Raw genomic sequence first — 23,822 nt, 5'->3', positions numbered from 1 at the left:
CAATGTATTTTAAATTAAAGTTGTCACAATTAATAAAGAGTTTAGTAATTGAACCTTAAAAATAAGTTGTAATATTATACTTTTACTTGAATCTCAAATTTGCCATGAAATAACATTTATTTATCTAGACTTTCTTGGAGGGATACTAGTGAGGACGAAAGGAAGGGATGTAAGGTAAAGTAGTAGGTAAAGCCTCTCAATATAATATTTTCCGATTACATGGTTTCTATAAGCCATAGTGTGAAATATTTCCAAATGCTATACGTATCGATATGTAACTTTGGTTTAAGTATTACGGTGACTAACTAAAGAATTAAATTATATACAAACATATCCCACATTTAAAAAACTAATTACCTATCTAAACTAACAAGACAGTAGCGGTGTACAGTTGTCTAAACTGGCTACGATGATGTAAAGGGGATGACAGAGAACGCTAAACCTTGCTGACTCAAGTGCGGATTTGCCTCTTTACGACCGATTTACAGTTTACGACTCCTCCATGAGCTCCTTCCGCCAGTAAAATGATCCTCAGAAGCTGTTTTATGGCGGCGTTTTCTCTCCCTCTTGTTTGCGTTTATAATGCGGATTTCTGACGTGCACTATGTTGTTCAAACATTAGTTAGTTCAATAGAATAAAATTGTTCAAATTAAATATTTATTCTATTTTTTTTTTATTAATTTATAAATACTCTACGAACAAATAAAAATCCGTAAACAATAACTTTTACTATAAGTATTATGACAAAAAACAGGTCAAAGATAACCGTAATAAAAATACAGTACTTAAGACTAAAATGTATTTTCAATGGTTTAATCATAATTTCCAATTAAAATCTAAGAAATATAACAGTATTCAATAAAAAACGATAGTGTTTTTTAATTATATACCATTACTAGTATTTAACGCAAGTAAAATGGTATATGCTCATATATTGAGCATCTTTTAAACCAAAGTGTATTATATTGTTTTTACAATTTAAATGTGCAATGTACGTATGTAAAATGTAAATCTAATCCGCAGATGGTTAAAAAATCACAAACGTATAATTTGATTGAAAAGAGAAAAGTTTGTGAGTTGAAATTCTTGGGTTTAAAAACCCGTAATAATTATCTTAAATTACTTATCAGTAACGAATAATTGGAGTTTCAGAAAATTTTAAAAGTTTCTCTCCAGACTACCCAAATCCAAAAGTTTCAGTTTCCTGCATTATTTTATGCTTAATACAAAATTAATGATATACATGAAGTTAAACCAAACTCATTGAAACTTCTCGTTTTTTAGTTTGATTCTCTAGAATTTAAAGTATTCTTCATGGAACACTAACAACGAGAGAGTTAAATATTTAAAAGTATATATCACTTAGAATAACTCATATATAATCCGTGACCTAAATTTTTCTAAACTCATTTGTACTGTTTTCATTGGAGTTTTATATGTTTTTACTTTTTTTTTGCAAATGTGACACATATAGAAATTAGTAAAAATATGCATTCAAACCAGTATTATGTACCTTTATAGTTATCTAGAGTCCAAAATATCCATCTTTAGTCTCTCTTCTGGGATGGTTATTTTATTATCTTAGTTGGAGGGTGATTCCTTGATCTATGATTTTAAAAACAACGTTCCACTGGAAACCCTTTCTATTAAGGGCATGGTGCTGGTGCATGGTATTAGAAAACCCTCACTCTAGTGGAGAAGTCTTTGCAAACATAATTTCAAAACTCTCCTTTGTTTATCTTTTTAGTGGACAATGCCACTTCACCTACAACATCGCTATACTTCTGCCTTACGTAAATCGCACATAGTTTATAGGTTAGGGGTGTTCGTGTTTTAAGTATCCGTTAGCTGTAAAAACTGGCAATTAATTGAAGACCTTTTTCTTCTAACGCTATCCATAAAAGCTGCTTATGTAACAATATGTAACGGGGGAAGTTACACAAAAATTCGGTAAAAACTAAAATAAAAAAACATTTTTACATTATTTTTTCTTGTTTAACATTAAATTCTGAACACAAAAAGTAAAACACAACACTTAAAAGACCTTTCCCCTCCACCTGATGTGATGAAAAAATTTCACTTTCTTTCAAAAAGGTATCGAAACTTACACATTAGAGTAAAGTTTGAAAAAAATAGGACAGTAAATAAAGATATTCACTTTTTTGCCCCTTCCCTCATAGCTTTACCATCACACAATGTTTGAGGTTTAAGGGTAGTCTTCATGGATAGTTTCAGTGTATGCTAAATTACATACTCGAAATAGAAATATTTGAAGCTTGTATTGTTCCATAATTTATGCAATACGTTTGGGAGAGCCGATGGTCGATCGATCTAAAGCGTGGACTGTGTGTCTGAGTTAGAAAAAGCGCAGTTTCAAAACCTCTCGTTTGCTGCACTTTTTATCAGCACTATCGTACTGTATCAACTCTCCACCTGTTCTGTTTTGTAAGAACGTCGTAAAGGTCAGTAGCCCACAAGAGTGGGCAGGATAAGGCTAAAATAAAAATCGCTCTCTTCTTATAATATTAAAAAAAGACATGCCACTTAGATACTATTCCTTTATTTGTTCAAACGATAAATCCACTTCGATAAATTCGCTATACAATATAAATTAGTATACATGTACACAAAATGTATTTAAATATATTGTATAAAAAGATAAGGAACAAATCATATATTCAGAACACCACTGCTTATCCCTCTCATTCTTTATAATAAATTTTGATATTATATTAGGCTCACGATTTTTCATATATACATTGAAAATTGTTTTTCTTCGGTGTTTGTTGTCATACTTATATCATCACTCTGTTAAGTAAAATGATATAACCTATAAAGTATTCCACGACTGTGAAAGAATCGTGTACATGGCGCGCAAAGAGTTTCTTCAAAAATAGCAAACAAGAAACATATATACTGTATAAAAGTATTAAATTTATATTTGAAATAATAATTTTCCCGTATTCAAGAGTGAACACATATTATTAAATAGTCCTTTTCTTCTGCTTGTAGATTATTCATTCTAACCTCCTTACTTAAGATTAGGCTGAGACCAGAGAGCTACTGTTCCTTTTCCTAATTAAGAACGCCGGTATAACTTTAAACCGTTAGAGTGCAATCACGCAACTACAACGTCTCATAGTCTCGACATCAGAACTTGGTGAGGGCTCTTCAGCGATAATATCGCTCGGTCGATAGCCAATATCGAGGGACCACTTCACTCAACCGCCAAGCCACCCCTGTCCTGCAATATCATGAGTTCTTATAGATACCTATTACATGTATTCTACCATAATGTGTACTTTAAACCGTTAGAGTGCAATCACACAACTACAACGTCTCGTAGTCTTGACATCAGAACTTGGTGAGGGCTCTTCAGCGATAATATCGCTCGGTCGATAGCCAATATCGGGGGACCACTTCACTCAACCACCAAGCCACCCCTGTCCTGCAATATCATGAGTTCTTATAGACACCTATTAAATTTATTCTACATAGTGTATATTTTAAACCGTTAGAGTGCAATCACGCAACTACAACGTCTCCTAGTCTTGACATCAGAACTTGGTGAGGGCTCTTCAGCGATAATATCGCTCGGTCGATAGGCAATATCGGGGGACCACTTCACTCAACCGCCAAGCCACCCCTGTCCTACAATATCATGAGTTCTTATAGATACCTATTACATGTATTCTACCATAATGTGTACTTTAAACCGTTAGAGTGCAATCACGCAACTACAACATCTCATAGTCTTGACATCGGAACTTGGTGAGGGCTCTTCAGCGATAATATCGCTCGGTCGATAGCCAATATCGAGGGACCACTTCACTCAACCGCCAAGCCACCCCTGTCCTGCAATATCATGAGTTCTTATAGACACCTATTACATGTATTCTACCATAATGTGTACTTTAAACCGTTAGAGTGCAACCACGCAACTACAACGTCTCCTAGTCTTGACATCGGAACTTAGTGAGGGCTCTTCAGCGATAATATCGCTCGGTCGATAGGCAATATCGAGGGACCACTTCACTCAACCGCCAAGCCACCCCTGTCCTGCAATATCTTATAGATACCTATTACATGTATTCTACCATAATGTGTACTTTAAACCGTTAGAGTGCAACCACGCAACTACAACGTCTCCTAGTCTTGACATCGGAACTTAGTGAGGGCTCTTCAGCGATAATATCGCTCGATCGATAGCCAATATCGGGGGACCACTTCACTCAACCGCCAAGCCACCCCTGTCCTGCAATATCATGAGTTCTTATAGATACCTATTACATGTATTCTACCATAATGTGTACTTTAAAATTTGATGAGTCTTTTAAATAGTGTTAGTTCGTCCTAGTCCTAGTGTAAGTTGTCAAAATTTAGTTTGGATTTCGGACATGGCTATGAATAGTAACATATTTTGATTACAACTTTGTTAACGGCTTACATAAGTTTTAGTTAAGTTACAAAAATATCTAAGAATAGTCCAATCTTTGTAATTTTACAGATTAACTTTTATAATCCTAACTAATATTATAATAGCCTACATGAGTTTGTTTGAAAATATTCAACCGAATTTATTGAAATCCTATAACATATTCTTAGGGTCCCTGATTAACATATATGCTTATTCTTTTTTCCTTTTTTTGTAATCCTCCGCGTTAGTTGTGCCGGCTTCGATTTTCACCGTTTTTATTAGCGTAATACACTAATTATCGTGTCTGTACATGGCGGAACCTCTCCGGTATTTGAACCCGTGATCTCTCAGTTAGAGAGCAGAGACTATATATTAGCCTGCGGAGGAGAACAGGCTAACATGCTTGTTCGTATTTCATGAATCCCTCCGAGTTACATCACGTCTGGATCTCTACAGTTCCGTTACATTACAACAAACAAATATCATTAATTGAAAAAGCCTCTTAACCGTATTCAGATGTTAAGTGTAAACATTGTTTTATGGCACACTGCATGTTTAATTCATTTGAGAGATATTTGCAATTTGTTTACGTTGTTATATTGTGAAAGTATAGAGTAAGCTTTATAGTGTAACACTTTTTCCAACCTTTTCTGCAACCGCTGTTGGGTACAGAGTAAAAGAATTTCCAGATAAGTTCAGTTTTAGTTAAGAAATACTTTTATCTACAACATACTTTTAATTGTACATTTTAGCAAATATTAGGTATGCAGTGCTTAATAAGTAATGTAATGCAGATATCAAAGACAAGGTTGTTATCTAACTTTCACAACGAATTTAAAGACTTTTATAAAATCCCTCTTAGTTGTCTTTTGACAGATGTAGGCTTCACTGGTCTGTTTGTGTATATATTTTTTCTTGATTGGGAAACAAGGTAAATTCAACTATGGAACAACAAATCCCACGACCGGAGTAAATTATAATGGCCATAAATATACACTTCTGAGAGATTTTCTTGATTGTGGCAACGCTAAGCAAAAGCTATTTTTACTCCTTTTCACCATTTACATCACATGTATGCGAAAAATAAACCACTGTGCACTTCTATAAAAAAATAATTATATAATATAATTAATAATAATATTATTACCTTATTAAACTAAAAATTAGAAATGTACGATATTGTGTAAAATATAGTTAGTTTATAGGCTCTTACCAATATCATAAACAAGATATATTTACTTATACACAATAAAGTTGACATCACTTGACGCATATGTGTATATTTTGCAAATAAAATCTTATATTCACAAAAAAAACTATATGTAATTTACCTTACAAATTAATATAACTGTGAGAATAAAAATAAATCATCATGACTTAAAAAGGAGTTGTCAAAATGTCTTATTCATTTTCAACAATAATCGTGTTTGGAAAGCGTTAGCTAAGTTTATCACCAGAGATCAATAAATGCAGTTTCTCTGCTTTCATTCTAGTGGCTGGAGAATTTTCATTTCTGTCTATCTGTACACACGATATCTCAAGAATGAACTAACCTATAGACTTGACATTTTGCATGAAGTTTATTTCTATACAAGCAAAATTGGGTTCGATGATTTTGCATGTCTCTCTGTGAGTTTTGTCTAAGCGTTAGTGAACGGTTATACATTGGTCTTATAGGTAACCATGGTGGCAAGAAGAAAATCTCAGAGTAATACATTTTAAGCAAAAAGAGTACAGCCATATGGTGTTTTTATGTCAATAACGCATATAGCCTAATGGAAATGAGCTATGTAGTATTTGCAATTTTGCAATCAACCTTAGCGAAGCATGTTACGTAAAGTCGTGTGGCGTACTTATATTTGTTATATACATGATGTTAAAAAATGTGAGGACATATATTGTGATATTTTATATAGGTAAAACACAAACCTCTAACTCTATCTTATTAGGGTGAAAGCTTCTGCTGAAAGAAAAACCAACTTTTAAAAGCTTAAAAATGGTGGCTTCCGAAGAGAAGACATTATGTAGAAGCAACACTATATATTAAGAGCTGGTGGAAGAAGTTCAGCATCCTTGGGCGGGTATGATGGATTAGCTAGGAGCGCTACTGAGTGGTGTTGGCACAAGTTACGAACTGGTAGTGGAAGTTCAGTAAACGTGATCGGGTGTGATGGATTAGTGAGGGATGCTACTAACAAGAGAGACGAACTGGTGGTGGGAGTTCAGTAAACGTGATCGGATATGATGGATTAGCGAGGGGCGCTACTAACTGGGGACGAACTGGTGGTGGAAGTTCAGTAAACGAGGTTGGGTGTGATGGATTAGCGAGGGATGCTATTAACAAGAGACGAAATGGTGGTGGAAGTTCAGTAAACGTGGTCGGGTGTGATGGATTAGCGAGGAGCGCTGCTAACTAGGGACGAACTGGTGGTGGAAGTTCAGTAAACGTGGTCGGGTGTGATGGATTAGCGAGGGGCGCTACTAACTGGGGACGAACTGGTGGTGGAAGGTGGGGGACGGCGTTAATGTTTTATGATTGCTTCCATTACATTGTCGCAGAAAAGAACAGTTCGGATTGATCCAAGAAAGTGTGAAGGGGTGACACAAGGCCCACAGTCCATTATTCAGTAAGAATATTTAAAGGTATTACAAGAGATTATTGGCGGCTCTATACGAATTAATAAGGCTGAAGGAAACCTATCAATGTTCAAATTACGTTTGTAAATTTTAGTTTAAATTAAAGTTTATATTTTTAAACGTGTTAGTGTAACTGTTTTGTCATGCCTCGTTTTCAATATATTTACAACATTTTAAAAATATTATAAACCGCTATAAATAAAATAATTTTTGATAAATTTAGATATTTATTTTGTAATTATGTCTTTGAGTCATAAAAGTATATAAAATATTTCAAATTATTGCAAAAATTTGTTTTCAATTTTAAAATCTTTCAATGAAAGATGGCGGATGTTCGAGTATTTAATAATTTTTAACTATGTACAATTCATAATCTAAAAAAATAACAATAATTGAATTTTTCAAAATATACCTTACAGCATTCACAAAGTACAGGGAAACAACAAGTACTTGTAATACCTGCAGATAATACAGTTACCTCTCGTACGATGTTGTGAGGAATACGGTTAGAAAACGTTACACTTTGTGTCTCTGAGCGTTGGAAAAAGTTTTATTAGTTAAAACCTTTCCTTTTTTTCTCAAAAGGCACTCTCTGTACCTCTGCAAAGCTTAACTTCTAATGATACATCACTGTCCACTTTAGTGAATGCGAGAGCCCTACGGGCTTTAGACCCTTATAACAAGGAAGTGCCCTAATGTCCTTCGTTACCAAGCGCCACGTGTGTGATTTGTTGGCACGAATTATGGCTACAATTAGTTCAGAACAAAAACAATGGCTTGCTCAGGTTATTTGTCGAATGAGGTTCCCAGTCCAATTTCAGTTTATCTAAGCTACTTCTCTGAATTATTTACCCTCGATAAATCAACTTCATTGTTTGTTACTATTGTATTGGAGAAAGCTATCCTAAAAATAGTGTGAGCCTTTTCAAAAACCAATTCAATGAAGTTGAGAAGTTTTGAATATAAGAACCACAATAGTATAACTTATTTAAAAAGTTAACACGTCGTTTTACATCTCAATACATTTTTTAGTTTGCTGAAGATGAGACCTTGAATATTATTTTGTTCCATTAAAGAATTACAATGTTTTTGGAGGAATTGCGATTTTCCATCAGCTCCTTTTTAATTGTTCAAATATAATCTCACACTTTATATAACTGTGAACATTAGAGAGTAGAAATTTGTAAATACGTAGTTGTGAATAGATTTAGACCTAAGATTGTAGAGATTATAACATTGTAGACTAAGATTATCATGCCTGCTCATATTCTAGATTGTGGCAGTTCATCATAAAATAAATAGTTTAATTTATATAAGACATTGTAGAACAAACCAAGAAAGGGAATTACAATTAATCCTCATAGCTCTTTGGGGTTTAAAAGTCATAAGTGTATAATTAAAAAAGTCTTTTTGATATTTCTTAAGATTTAAAAATGACGTCCATTTAAAAATTCAAAAGAGAATATAGAAGATGCCACTTAAATCCCAGGACAGCTTAGGATTATTTGAACTATATTGAATAAAGCTACAAAACTTTAAATACTTTTAGTGTACATGAAACTCTATTTTAACGTGTATTCAGTGGACCACAGCACTCCCAGGGGGACGGCCCGCGAAAAGTAAGACGATGAGTTTTAATGGGAGCATAGGTCGAGTAGCATGTAAAAAGACTTAATTTAGTATTACAACACTTACAAAAATCACTAAAACTTACCTTAGTCTTAGTTAGTACTTTAGATAGTCTAGTACTTCTGTACAACACTTTCATCCCCAGACGTCTTTGTTACTTTACAGTTACAAACCATCAATACTACGAGTCTTTACGTGGGGCTAAAAGTGTTAAGACTGCTTACTTTTAGCTAGTCTAGTATCGCTGTACAACACTTTCATCCCTAGACGTCTATGTTACTTTACAGTAACAGTAATCATCAATACCACGAGTCTTTACGTGTGGTTGAAAGTGTTAACACTGCTTACTTTAGCTAGTTAAGTATCGCCGTACAACACTTCAACCCTAGACGTCTATGTTACTTTACAGTAACAGTAATCATCAATACCACGAGTCTTCACGTGGGGTTGAAAGTGTTAACACTTCTTACTTAAGCTAATCAAGTATCGCTGTACGACACTTTCATCCCTAGAAGTCTTTGTTACTTTACAGTAACAGTAATCATCAATACCACGAGTCTTTACGTGGGGCTAAAAGTGTTAAGACTGCTTACTTTTAGCTAGTCTAGTATCGCTGTACAACACTTTCATGCCTAGACGTCTATGTTACTTTACAGTAACAGTAATCATCAATACCACGAGTCTTTACGTGGGGCTAAAAGTGTTAAGACTGCTTACTTTTAGCTAGTATAGTATCGCTGTACAACACTTTCATCCCTAGACGTCTATGTTACTTTACAGTAACAGTAATCATCAATACCACGAGTCTTTACATGTGGTTGAAAGTGTTAACACTGCTTACTTTAGCTAGTCAAGTATCGCCGTACAAAACTTTCAACCCTAGACGTCTATGTTACTTTACAGTAATAGTAATCAACAATACCACGAGTCTTCACGCGGGGTTGAAAGTATTAACACTGCTTACTTTAGCTAGTCTAGTATTGCTGTACAACACTTTCATCTTTAGCTAGTTTAGTATTGCTCTTTAACACTGCGTACTTTAGTTACCGTACTACTGTACGGCATCATCATTTATCAAATTGCCTAAAACATACTGTACATAATTTATCTCTAATCTGGTGTTGTATGATAAAGCTATTTGCAAGTAAAATACGGAAAATGGGATTTTGCCGAATTTGGTATTATGCTTATGTGAAAATATTAAAAAAACTTTGACTTTCATTATATCCAATAGTCTTTTGGCAGAATTCAATACTATTTGGCACGGATTAATCTTTCACATATTGATGGTATCCACGCAATGAACACGAAATATTTCATTTTAAAGATGTAAAAAATAATTATTCAGAAACGGCTTCTAAAAGCCTGTATAAATGTAATTTCCCGAAGTTGGTTCTGCGCCAAGTTAAACGTGTTTCCTTCTAAATTTGCATTTAAAGGGAAGCTGAGCAACGCAATTTTAGATGGCAAGATATATGTTGACGTTGGCTATCAATAGCTTCTTTAAGAATCATCTCACAGTGAACGTAACTGTTTAGACTAACAACAAACTAGCCTAATAGTCTGAGCGTTAGCGAAGGGGCTGGAAAATATTTGTCTGTATTCTGTCTGTTCTCAATATATTTTACGAAACAATCGGGAGTTGAGGGGTTTGAGAGTTAAAATAAAGCTTCTTTTATAAATATGCAAAATCGAGTTCCATAATGGTGGACGTTTCTTCATGTCATATCCTTTATTCTATCCTTAGCGTAATCGCTTTCGCCACACGAGATCTAGCGTACTTCTGTAAATTTGATAAAGAGAAAAGATGCGCCAAATATTATATTTAAAGAATTCTTATTCACAACTGAGCTGTTTTTGAGCTGTTCTGCTACTTATTTTAGTCCCTCCGAATAGTTATTATAAAATACATTTGTTCTTCAACTTCTACGACATGAACTCTCAAACTAAAAATTATTTCGTATTGCCTTTAACAAAACATATCTTATGGCAAAATTCACAATTGTTACTAGAATTTCAACATTCATTACACAATCACAAATACACTTTTGCATCCATACACCATACTTTCGCCATTTTTCTCCACTGTCAATAAGAGTGTCAATTTTTCCAGATGGGTGGTCTCCCAATTATATGCCAAGAACTCGTCGATTTTACAGATTGCCTTTGACGCTCAAAAACGTTTCAAACGAGTCTTTAACGCCTTGGGCGTTGGTGCATTTTTAATCAAATCTGGCAACTTGTTGATAAAGTGGACACCTGCCTGCGAGGGAGTTGCAGGTGAAGACTCGAGTAAGTGATAGTTTATTTTATAGCACTCTAGTACTATAAAATAAGTACTCTTACTAGTACTAGTAAGCTGTTCAAGGTCTGAGAAGAACTGAGTGCCTATTAGAGCACCTCGTATAACTGAAAATAACATCCGTAAGCTGTTTGCTTTTGACATTAATAACGAGTCAGTTTGAAGTTGTAAGAATAAATTACGAAAGAGTAACTCTAGTTCGATATCAGTTCTCCACCTCATGGTACTGCTAGTAACATAGGCCTTTGTGGGTGTCCTTTTTATTGAGCACTTAACAAGTAATGATTGCCATAAGTGTAATGGAAGTTCCATGTCAAATATGCTCGTAATTCACTGGGGTACTGTCTGCATTACGTGCGGCTGCCCTTGCATGCCCCCCCCCCCCCAAAGGGTGACTTGCACTTCAGTGGGCACAGCAGAGCACATTTTATAATGACGAGGATGACGCCTGGACAGTGCAGATGTCCAGACATCTATACATGAATATGTTTATAAGCATAATTCAAGAATAATGTCTCGAAAAGATTTTAAAACCTGAATACAGTCAGGGACCAATACGTTTTGTTATTAATTTCGTTTTAAGACTGAGTTCTTCTAAACATGGCAACACAGCGAAATATAACTAGTGATAGGTTTCCTTCTTAGTGAATGTTTTCATATACAATACTGATAAAATACAATAAAAATATTTTTGGAGTTTTTACCATAAATGTTTTAAGAGTTTTCTTAATATAAACAAATACTAACGAGTTTGGAATAAAAACATATCGAGTAGACTGCACATAGTGCAACATTTATTTCAAGACAAATCGTGATTGCTTTCTATATAAACCATAAAGTGCTCTTCAGATCTCAACTGACCAAAATTCAAACTCCAAAAAACTTTGTTCTATTTTTAGAGCGCATATTGTAATTAAATTAAATTCCATGAACCTCACATTTTTTTAAATGACGCAACAACTAGTAAGCCTTAGATGAGACACTTTGTACTATATTCAAAAACATAATAAAGGTTCTTATCGTATGTATACATTTTGAGCAATGGGCCTCAATAATAATCTTCTACAAGGTAGGGGCACGCCACACAACGTTTCGAGTGGTAGGCAGGCTTCACTATGGACGCAAATTTTCAAGTATATAGTTCATTTCATCCCCGAAATTTTATGCGGACAGATGAACAGACAGACAATCATAGATAAAAGAAATGTTACATCCTCTGGTAGAACAAAAATAATTAGTGCTATTCTACTGAGTCATAAGACATAATGACACTCTGCCAAATCCCATGGTTTGACATGCACCTGCATATGACACATTCTTGTCTATGTATACATTGAAGTTTAATGCAAAGTTTAAACACTATACATGACATCTTTCTCGGAATATCTTACCATATGATACATCTACATTTTTGTTCATTGTTGTTAAGTTAAATTACAGTGTTTAAATATTAACAGTTCTGGTAATTTAGAGAGGGTACTACAACGCAAGGCAAGGTTGGAATAAAATCTTGCCACAAACTTTCAACATTGACTTTCTATTATTATTTTCAGTTTGACTCTATAAATATACATGTTGAATAACATATTAAAATGACATATGATTGTACATATGATATGGATTATTATCAAACTCAATAGTGCCTATATAGAACTGATGATTCGTGCAAAATTTCAAATCTCTAGGCCAGTTTGTTTTCGAGGTATTGCGCGGACAGACCGTAGATATATAGACAGACAGAAAGAAATAAAATTTTTCCAGCCACCTATCCAGTAGCCACAATAGTATACAAAAATATATTTTAAACCATTATAAAAAATGTTTCATTATCACCTGAGCCAGCGCTTCGGATTATTCTCCATAAATCCGTAAAGTCCATAACACAAATCTGAAGGCAAAGTCCAGACATTTTCTATGGCACTTTGACTCCTGTTCGAATGAATATTATTAAAAACTAGCAGTTACCCACGGCTTCACACGCAATTTTAAAATTAAAGGGTGTATTCTACTTAGTAAAATCAATTATGATGCAATCTTATGGAGCCCTGTTATGTTTTTATTTCAAGCATAAGTAAACACATATCCCCGATAAAGAAAATATACGCATAAATAAGGTCATAAAAACTACTTCGGTCAAAAAACATATATTTCCGTCGCCTGTGTTCTTCTTCTGGTATAAAGGTGTTCATCCCGTTGTTTTCCTTAAGCTACAGCAAAAATGTAGAGAACCAACCTTAAGGGAGCCAGCCAGTTTCAAGTACCGTATGTGCAAACATTTACTGCATCGTTCTATGGGTTTTATATAAATATTTAAATATTATTTCCGAAGCACTAGGTGGTTTAAATTCATCACTGGTTCAATATGTAATACCAATTAGTAAGCTCTTATTTTTGATATGCATTACATTAATCATCAAGCACTGCTTATTTGAAATATATTCTCAAATTTAAATGTAAATACATTTTTAAAACTTAAACTGAAAGTGCCAACACCTGTTTGTTTCAGTTAACTGTAAATTAAAATTAGTAAATATTATAAGTTAATTATTTTTCAGAATTCAAAAAATATCAATTTTCGCATTATGCAAATTTTGTCTACTTTTTATGATTAAAATATTGATTTATCATGCCTAGGTTACCTGCCCAAGTTTATAATAACTAACGGTGAAAACCATACAAAAATCCGTTAAGTTTAGAAAATATCTATGAACAAACAGTTCAACACAAAAAGATACTTTAATTTACACTATGTATTTCTAGTAATACCCAGAACCGTGTAGAGTCCTCGACCTGTATCTTTTGTGAAACCACTTTAAAATCATTCTTTGGCAATTTACAAAATGTTTTGAAGTGTCTTCTTTTAGAGGTAAAATGAGAAATATTTAAGTACTGTGTGCTTTATCACGTAAGATACTAAAAATACTTACTTGTTACTTATTTTATTAATTTAATTTCACTCTATAAATATAAGGAGTATAATTACATTAACAATATTGCAATTTGGATATTTCTCGGATGTAACAATGTTACAATTCTGTTTTTGTATATATATATATATATATATATATATATATATATATACATATACATATATATATATATATATATACATATATATATAATATAATTATATAAATATATAAGGATATACAGGGTGTCCAAAAAGTCCCGGGTCGGTTAAATATTTTTCAAATTATTTAAAATAGAGCTGCAAAACCTTACACAAAGTTACTGGACATAAACATCTATTTTATCACGTATTCAGTGATCCGCTACTTCCTCAGGGGGGCGGCCCGCTAGGAGTCAGAAGAAAATCTTAAACGTAAGCATAGGTTGATATGAATATCAAATGAAAGGTCTTTATTAGTAGAGCACAGAGCCGCAAACCCGACCTCAAAAGGATGACCGAGTCAAAAATGACAGCCGTTCAAAGATAGCTAGAGTTTGCAACTTAGGTTAATGTTAAAAAATACACTGATGAGCTTTTTGATTTTAACTTTACTAACCTAAAACTGTTTACAATTGAATCAGTCATTTGAGAAACACCTCATGTCCATTTTTTACCAATAATGAGATAGGCATGCCAAAATGTAGTTGAAGGTAAGGCGAATCCCCAGTACTAAGTAAACACCACATCTCCACTAAGTAACCAGAGTGATAGCAGATGTTAAAATATTCATTCTTTTGAGCTCATTTTTGACTCGGTCATCCTTTTGAGGTCAGGTTTGCGGCTCTGTACTCTACTAATAAAGAACTTTCATTTGATATTCATATTAACCTATGCTTACATTTAAGATTTTCTTCTGACTCCTAGCGGGCCGCCCCCCTGAGGAAGTAGCGGATCACTGAATACGTGATAAAATAGATGTTTATGTCCAGTAACTTTGTGTAAGGTTTTGCAACTCTATTTTAAATAGTTTGAAAAATATTTAACCGACCCGGGACTTTTTGGACACCCTGTATCCTTTAATATTTCGTTTAATATTTTCTTTAATATTTTCCTCTTTACACGAGTGTTAAAAATTTGGGTAGTGAAACTAAAAATTGCATTATTAAAGGATTTAAAATTGTATTGTTTAGCTAACATTATTTGAGCAGCATGAACGTGTGATGTACAATTCCTTACATGGCATAGCGCATTAAGAAAATACGAAGTACAGCCACAATATGTCCTAGGTAATACGATACAACAAGGGAGTTATAACTGATGTTCCTTAACAAGTTATCAGTTTTCGTAATGGTTAGACAATTTCAGTAGTAATCACTTCCTGTTCTTTAACTGACGTCAGTATATTAGTTATGGAAACTTATGAAAAAAAAAACTGGCTATATATATATATTTTTTAAATTACACTATAAATCAGATTAGAACCTTTCAGCTGATTCTAAAAATTCATTATATGTTTACTTTTAATTCTTTGCTTGTATACACCTTTTTTGTACCTTTTTGAGAATGAAAATTAGTAAAAATATTAAAGGATTATATGAAATCCTTTTCTTTTATATATATGTATATGTATACATAAACAGTATTGTAAATATATTTGTTCTTTCCATAATGATTTTTATATCTATATCTATGGATCAGTAAATTTGCTTTGAAATCCAAGTAGGAACTTAGAATAGGATAACCAACAGGCTAACAGAAATATTAGATATTTCTCGTGTATATTTAGGCTATTATTCATTATTTTATCCAGAAAGAATGAAGTATGCACATACTAAGCCACACAATAACACAGAAAATTGACACCAAACACTTCACAACACTGACACATAAATATTGAAGCGATTTTTATATCACAAAATGACATTAATTAGTTAAACATAAAATTATGCTATTGTAAATTTAGGTACTAAGACATTGAAGGGGGATTTCAACATTTTTAGTTAATACTTTTTTAACATGTACATTAACTCGAACTAAATAAAAGGGCAGATATTACGAGTATGTTACACAGATTCGTTATGAACATAAAATGAATGGGATAAATAAACTATAGATAACAAAAAGTATGATTATATAGATATTGTATTTTTACGTGCAATCGCGATTTCAGATTGAGGTTATAGGACCGATGTCCTTTCCTTTCCAGCTAATACATTCATGAGTTTGTGGAGGCGGAGGATGTCAGCTGTTTGTGTTAATTGTTTGTTAGGTTGTTATAATAGATTATAATTGCTTTTAAGTTTCCGAATTTTCCCATGTAGTTTATGTTTATACAGAGTATATATGTTGTCTGTGGATATGTTTTAACATTTTTTTGTTTAATTCAGCCACTTTTTAGATTAAAGATTTAAGTTTAGTAGCCTAATTTCCCCCTAATTTTCCACCACATTAATGTATTGTATTTAGTTTTGTAGCCTATTAAAATGTTTTATACCTTTTATATATATTTGCAAATTAAATAGCTAAATACGACCCCGCTGATAAGCTTTGTTCTTTTCGGGGCCTAATTACTGTACGATATACGGGAAGTTATAAGTCTGAACTTTCCACGTCTCTTCTTTTACTATCTAGTTCTTTCCGTATAATTTACTGCCGACTGTTCGCGGCATATGTCTTTCCACCACTGCTGACGGTACTCCCATCGATTTCTGCCTATTTGTAACCCGTGTCGCATCCAGAGACGGCAACACGTGAACAACACCACTATTACGACCGTTACAGGAAGGACGATTGTCAGCAGGAGGCTGTAGTTTGACTGTAAGTTCGTATTTGGGCTTGGAGTCACAGATTTCCCCTGAGGTTCTTCTTGTCCTAAAATTAAATTGGTAGTAAATTAACGTAATAAATTAAATGCATTGTTGTCAAAAATTAATCTTTTCACTGTTTTTCGTTCTTGCAAACAGTGCTTTCGAGACATTTAAATTAGAAACCTCTTCAACGAATGCAAAAAGTCTGACCACACCAACCACATTTGTCCACCAACCACCAACCACTTCACAAACTTCATTTTCAGTTTTGTAAGGATAGTGAAATTTGTTAATTAAACTACCCAGTCTTTCAATTAATTACTAAATATGGATTTTACTGAGGCAGAAGACTACATGTTTATACTTTAATGAACGATAGTGAATTTTTTTACTAACTTTGGTTTCTCAAACTTTGCTGATTGCAACACGTATCAAATATTTGTCTAGTAGAAGTTGAAATAAAATTTAATTTATAAATGTTTATCTTATTCTAGTATTATAAATATGTATAAAACTCAGTGTGCTACAACGTTTACTAATATCTTCACTCCACTTCTCTTCCACTTTTCCAGGATACCTGAACTAATATCTTCACTCCACTTCTCTCCACTTTTCCAGGAGAGGTACAGGAGACTCTCTTCCCCTCTCCAGGGATGTCCGAGGTTACCTGACATGAACTCACACACCGGAGCTCAAGACACCTCTGGTCTTCAGCAGACATCTGTACCGTTGGCCCGTAAACTCGCATGTTGGCATGTGGCAACGATAACACCTATAACACATCATAACCAAATGAAGACAATCTTTACGTTATGAAAGAAACAATATTTTTCCGGAAGTGTTTTAATTGTTCAGAGCTACAAATATAAGTAACACTAAGCTACAAGATCTGCAACCTATTTCCTTTCTCAGGTGGAAAACTAACACACTACTAAATCTAGGTTAAAATAAACTACTACTACCAGAACGTTTGTGACATGCATACACCAGGAATCACAACAGCCATGTTTTCTGTCAACTCCATGTACACTAGCTCTAAAACATTAACTACAAAACACTAATTATTATTACAGAATTGAAGAATATAGGCTACAACTACAACAGATCTGCTCTGACTGAACACCGCAGAGATCTACCCGCAGAGATCTACCGTTCAGCCCTAGAACGGTAGTGTTACTGATTTTTTTGTATCACTGAAGAAAGGCAAATGCCCGGAAAGTCCTGTTTCTTTTACGATCCTTTCATCGTCAAAACAAACTTTATGTTACGTTGTTATTCAAACCAATTAAAAATACAACGATATTATAAAATATCCTTCACTCACATCGTTGCGTTCTTACAATATCATGGAGTGCCAAATATATATTTCAAAACTCATTTTTTCGTGAATAATGATCCAACAAACTGTTGCGTGAATGCAAAGGATTATTATGGCTTTAGTGGTAAATCTAGAAATTATATTCTAAAATGTTCGTAATAATCCATATTACATCATTCACAATCTTGGTAAAGCTTTCCAGTAAGGTGGTAATGGCACGTGAGCTCTATGTTTAAAATATGTTGTAAACATATAAAACACTACGGTACACATTTGCATAAAATATACCAAGTCAGGACTACTAAAAAAGTGATTACTTATGCATTTTTTTATAATGGAAGTTTTACGTAATATATTTTTAAATCTTTACCTATTGAAGTATTTATTGTTAAGAACGTTATAAGACTAAACCACCCAATCAATCTGAACTGTATACGCGACGCTATTGCCTAGTGGAAATAAAATCTACGTTAGTGATAATCCAGACTTAACGACATAAATTAATCATAACAACTACATGTTGGATTTTAACTTACTTCAGTGGGTATGTATATAGTCAATAGTCAAACTACTTTATTCTGTACTATGTACAAGATAAAAAGAATAGCGTCACTATAATAAAACTAAATACTAATATTAATTTTGAAATATAATTTTAAAAAATCGTGACATTTTAACAATTTATCTTTAATTCTTCTTTTATTGAATTAATTAGTTTTTGTATCGATATATACCTCAAAAGAATATAGATACAAATTAGTTAAATAATCCTTTACTTCATTTTTAAATTTTAACAGATCTATTTCCATTATAAATTTTATTGGTAAATTATGTAAATATCTAACACCTCTGTAATATTTTTTCTTTTTGTAAAATTCGTGATTGTTTTGATCGATACGTCTATTAAAACGAGTATTATATGTATGTTTATTGGTTTTTAGTATCGGATTAAAAAATTGTTTTACATAAATTATTGATTCAAATATGCGTAAACCATATACTGTCAGAATTCCAATTTCAGAAAAAATATATGTTTAACAGAATCTGTATATGTATTATGTCTTTAAGATACCTTATACTTTTCATGATTCTGAAAGATTTTTTTGTAGAGTACCAATAGTCTATCTAAATTGCTTATTGTTGTTGCTCCATAAATGCTTATTCCGTAAGCTAAATGTGAGAGGATCAATGAGAAATATATTAATTTCAATGTATGTAAATTAATAATTTTTGCCATTTGTCGCAATGCATATAGACCAGTAGACATCTTATTAGTAACATGATTTACATGTTTATCCCAAGCTAAACTTTTGTTTATTATAAGTCCTAAAAACTTTGTGTGGTCTACTTGTTTAAGTCATATCACAATGAATAAAGGAATGATAAATAAGGATTTAATTATAAAAGAAATTAAAGTGTAGACTAGTGGGCCGAAAATAGGCAGCTACACTTTCATCGCACACTTTTACTATTTATTGAGATGGTAATTGGAGTTTGCTCTTTGATGCATAACTTATTAGATAATACTCCTTATTATTTTCAAATCCATTTAGTGTAAAGATATCGCATAAGACGTTTCACTAAATAGTAACATCATTATAAACATAATGTGATTTTATTAAATTATTTCCACATTATGTGTGTGAAATTTTAGTGTGGAATATAAGAGAAACGCTAATAAATTATTGTTGGTATTTTATTTTTAAGAAAAACGTATATATTAGCTATTTTTTATTGAAGCTGTTTATATTGTACCATAACAAATAAGCAGTTGGTGCAATACTTTTATCACATAAAATACACATTCATATCACAGAGAAAGTTTAATTTGAATGTGCTTTCGTTGACAAATTATAGTGCATATTCTCAGTTGTTAGTTGCTTGAAATTCACACATAACGCCAACTAAGACGCAGAAAATAATACAGAATACTTACTTTCGCGTAACTCTTCAGATTCGTTAACTTTAGACGCTTGCCAGGTTCATCAATTTTAGTTTCATACAGGGTGCCTGTGATTCTAGAGTTTAAGTACAGAAAGTTCTTGTAAACAGATATTGTGAGATCTTCTCTAATGTAAAAATCCATTTTGAACATAATCAAATCGGTAAAATTGTAAGAAGTGGAAGCAATGTAGATATTTCCGTGATATAATCCTGAGAAATAAATTCTTTTGCTATAGATGTCCAAAGCGAGTCTTAAAATATTGTGGTTTTTCGATATTTTATATTTAATCATTCCATTTCCCTCGAGATTTGTTCGCTTTAACAGTGTGTCAGTTGGAAGAACTTGTTCGATGTAAAACAACAGTCTGAAACAAACGAAGAACAGTTTTACTGGGCAGGAGTATTAAGACGAACGTAAAACTAGTCATATTCTCAATCTTAATGAAAATTAGAGGTCTATCTAAAAAGTTTTGTCTTACATAGAATTATTATAATGAAGAAAAGCGTCTCCTGAGGGGAGAGAACGGGTTCTTTTGAGGCTAGTGGTCCCTAAATATGCGCGGAATGCAACAATGATCCTTTCTGAGAGTTTTTATTTTACTTTATTTACTAGTGATGTGCGCGTGTTGATTTTGTTTGTTAATAAGCTATCTCATCATATATAAACGATAATGTACCGATATTCTAACGGAATAATCATTCAACAGTATAAACTAAGAAAACTATATTAAATAAGTTATATTAATATACGATTACGTGTCTGGCATACCGGGCAATATCCAACCTAAGTAATAGTGTCATAATTAATTGCAAACTATGCACGAAGCACTTTTGAATAATACTGTATATTACTTAAATACAGCCTGTACTAATTACTTCTTAGATCAAAGATTTGTTAATAGTTTGAAAGAATATTATTTTACCATATTTTACCAAGAACATTTACCATAGTTATCTATATATATATATAAATGAATGTTTGTATGTTTGTCCTTTATGGAATCGTGAACTATTGGACCGATCATGATGAAAATTTGTACGTATATGTATTTTTCCACGGAGAAGGTTTATAAGCTATGCCCATCCCTTTCCCGATTCAGGATTCCGCCCCACTGGTTACAGAAATACCCATAAGAAATGCATTGCAGCAAACATATGTTAACGTCTTTTCAAATTTTTAATCAGCTGTTCTTTGTAAACATATATTACACTTATTAAGTTTTAAAGCATAGAGTAAGCTTAAGAGAAACGACAAATTTTGTTTAAACTGTTTTTGCAATCACTGTTAAACATAGACTTTACTATCCAGATAATACAATTCAAATTTGACGTAAAAATTCACCTTTAACTGCAATATTTATTTAATATAAACCATGCTCATGCTTGATCAGAAGAGTAATGCAGATATCATAATTACTATCTTACGTTGGCTACAAATATAAAGAATGTTATAAAATCAACCTTAGTTGTTTTTTTTTGACAGAAGTATGGTTCTCAAAACTCCGTGTGTACATATTCTCTCGATCGAGACAACAAAGCAAGCTCAATCGTGGCATCGGAGATATAACTAATTTAATCTAAAATTTATTATAGTAAAAAAAAAATTTACTAAGTAATATAAGGACTTCGGTTCTTAAGATTTGCGTGCGAAGCCGTGGGTAACAGCTAGATAGAGGCAGGAATATGGTACATACAATATAATATGGTACATACCTTCATAATACGCCCAAGAGGCTCACGATGGAACGACTATCAATTATCTCAGCAATGTTTAGAATGTGATAGAAAAAGAATAAGTGAATATAGTGTACTGTTTTCAACGGGAAATTGCGTGCGAAGCCGCGGGCAACTTTTGCAAAAAATTATTGAAATGCGCAGCAAAGCGCGCCGGGCCCGCTAGTTATCTATAAAATATATAACACTAATTTTTGATGATTGATTATTATTATTTTTAACTTTAGAGTTAAAAATGAGTGGACTACCAGCAATGGACACATTTTTAGCTGGTGACACTATCACTTTGTGCACACGTTCTTACTATCAGCAGGACACTTCAAGATTGAAATGAGCTGTAGAATTAAATATTTCCTGCAACCTCAGAGAAGCCTGTACGCGTCATCTACCTTGGCGTTTTGGCGTGTTCCTACCTTGATCCAAATAAAATGCAGAAAAACTCACCCCTCGTATGGATCCAGTTGCATTTCTAACAGAGGTGTATACGGTATTTTCCCTTTTGTGATCCAATAGACTCTTGCTCAAATAGAGCCAACTTTTCGGTTCCGTCCAAGTTGGACTTCATGATCACAGAACGGTACCATGAGTTTTGTGTAGGTGTGACCGCTGCCCAGTACAGAGCGTCATGCACCCAGTCCACTGCTAGGGTAGTGACATACATGTCGGTCGTCACCACGCGACTGGATGGCGATATGGACTGCAAGGAACTGGATGGCTCTGAGGTGAGACGTTTGCTAGAAAAGGGAGGAATATTAGTACAGTGTGTTTACAAAAGAATGGTAAACATTACGCGATGGAAACAGTTTCAATGATAATTTACACACAACACACACACACACACACACACACACACACACACACACACACACACACACACACACACACACACACACACACACACACACACACACACACACACACACACACACACACACACACACACACACACACACACACACACACACACACACACACACACACACACACACACACACACACACACACACACACACACACACACACACACATCCTTCGGTCAGGAATATATAATCATATAAGAGGGAGTGGTAATATCATTCAACTTCTGTAATGGCTCCTATATGAAAATGCCCAGTCCGTGCCTTTCATTGGTGCCTAAAGTATAAGATTAGGATCTCCGTTTCGTCTACGTCTTTAGAATGGTTAGGTGTACGTAAGTAGTATTAAATCATTAACATATATGATAGATATAGGCAATTAACCTATATCTATCAATCACAAAGTGTTTCAAGGTTTACCAAATGGTGAGTTGAGGAATATTGCTATGCATAATAAAATGTGTTTTTTTTAATTTTAGTAACGAAAATTAATTGAAAAGACGTTGAAACAACTTATATAGTACTGTTTAATACAACAAGTAATACAACAGCAATACTTATAGATACGACAACTTATATAGGTAATACTACTACAACTGTTTGCAAACAATTAGTTCACTGAAGTTCTTCCTTTGACCTGGTGTTCTAGAGATAGATATGAACTGCTACTGATTTATTTTTTTGGGTCTCGTCATATAAAAACATTCACACTGACTTTAAGTTCAAGACTTATTGTAATTTCTAAATATGTTGTAGCCTTTTATAGAGCACGTTTTTTAATAAATTGATATTTTTTATACCAACCGTCAGTTTGTTAGTTTTCTTTCTATATAAGTGTACGCCTTCAAAATGGTTTTATCTCTTTGTAGATTATGCTAAGAGGTAAATATATCCATATCGATTTATGAAACATGGAAGTTTGCAGGCGTACCTTTTACCCAGCAATTCTTTTAAGACTCAAGGAATATATCTAAAGTACCAATTTGCCTTACTTGAAGAACACATAATAAATGCTCTACACTGATTTTAAGATAGCATCCTAAACAACAGTTAAATCAATATTTGGTAAATATAGGACAAGAAATATCCAGATTTTAAACAATACCTGTAGATAGTAGAGCCGTGGAAGCAGTAATAGAAAACGTAATTAAGAGTGTAGTGGTAGTCAATTATAGAAGCCTCATGCTCCAACGACATAGACATATTCGATAACGACGTGTTCCTAAGGTTCAAAAAACTAATTCCTTTATTTTCGCCCATCATCAGTAGTAAAACCATGATCGGCT

General features: G+C 33.3%; 1 protein-coding gene across 1 annotated transcript; it reads right to left on the bottom strand.

Moving 5' to 3' along the window:
• Window positions 1-15,677: 15,677 nt before the first annotated feature.
• On the bottom strand, window positions 15,678-23,822 carry LOC124353374. Its single transcript, XM_046803216.1, has 5 exons — window positions 23,642-23,822; window positions 22,124-22,413; window positions 19,938-20,310; window positions 17,261-17,455; window positions 15,678-16,747 (listed from the first exon to the last, which is right to left on the bottom strand). The coding sequence occupies exons 2-5, from the start codon at window positions 22,144-22,146 to the stop codon at window positions 16,718-16,720; spliced, it is 621 nt and encodes a 206-aa protein (XP_046659172.1). The 5' UTR covers window positions 22,147-22,413; window positions 23,642-23,822; the 3' UTR covers window positions 15,678-16,717.

This window comes from Homalodisca vitripennis, chromosome 2 (genome assembly GCF_021130785.1).
Source record: "Homalodisca vitripennis isolate AUS2020 chromosome 2, UT_GWSS_2.1, whole genome shotgun sequence".
Classification (NCBI taxonomy): Eukaryota; Metazoa; Arthropoda; class Insecta; order Hemiptera; family Cicadellidae; genus Homalodisca; species Homalodisca vitripennis.
This window is presented reverse-complemented; position numbering and strand designations above follow the sequence as displayed.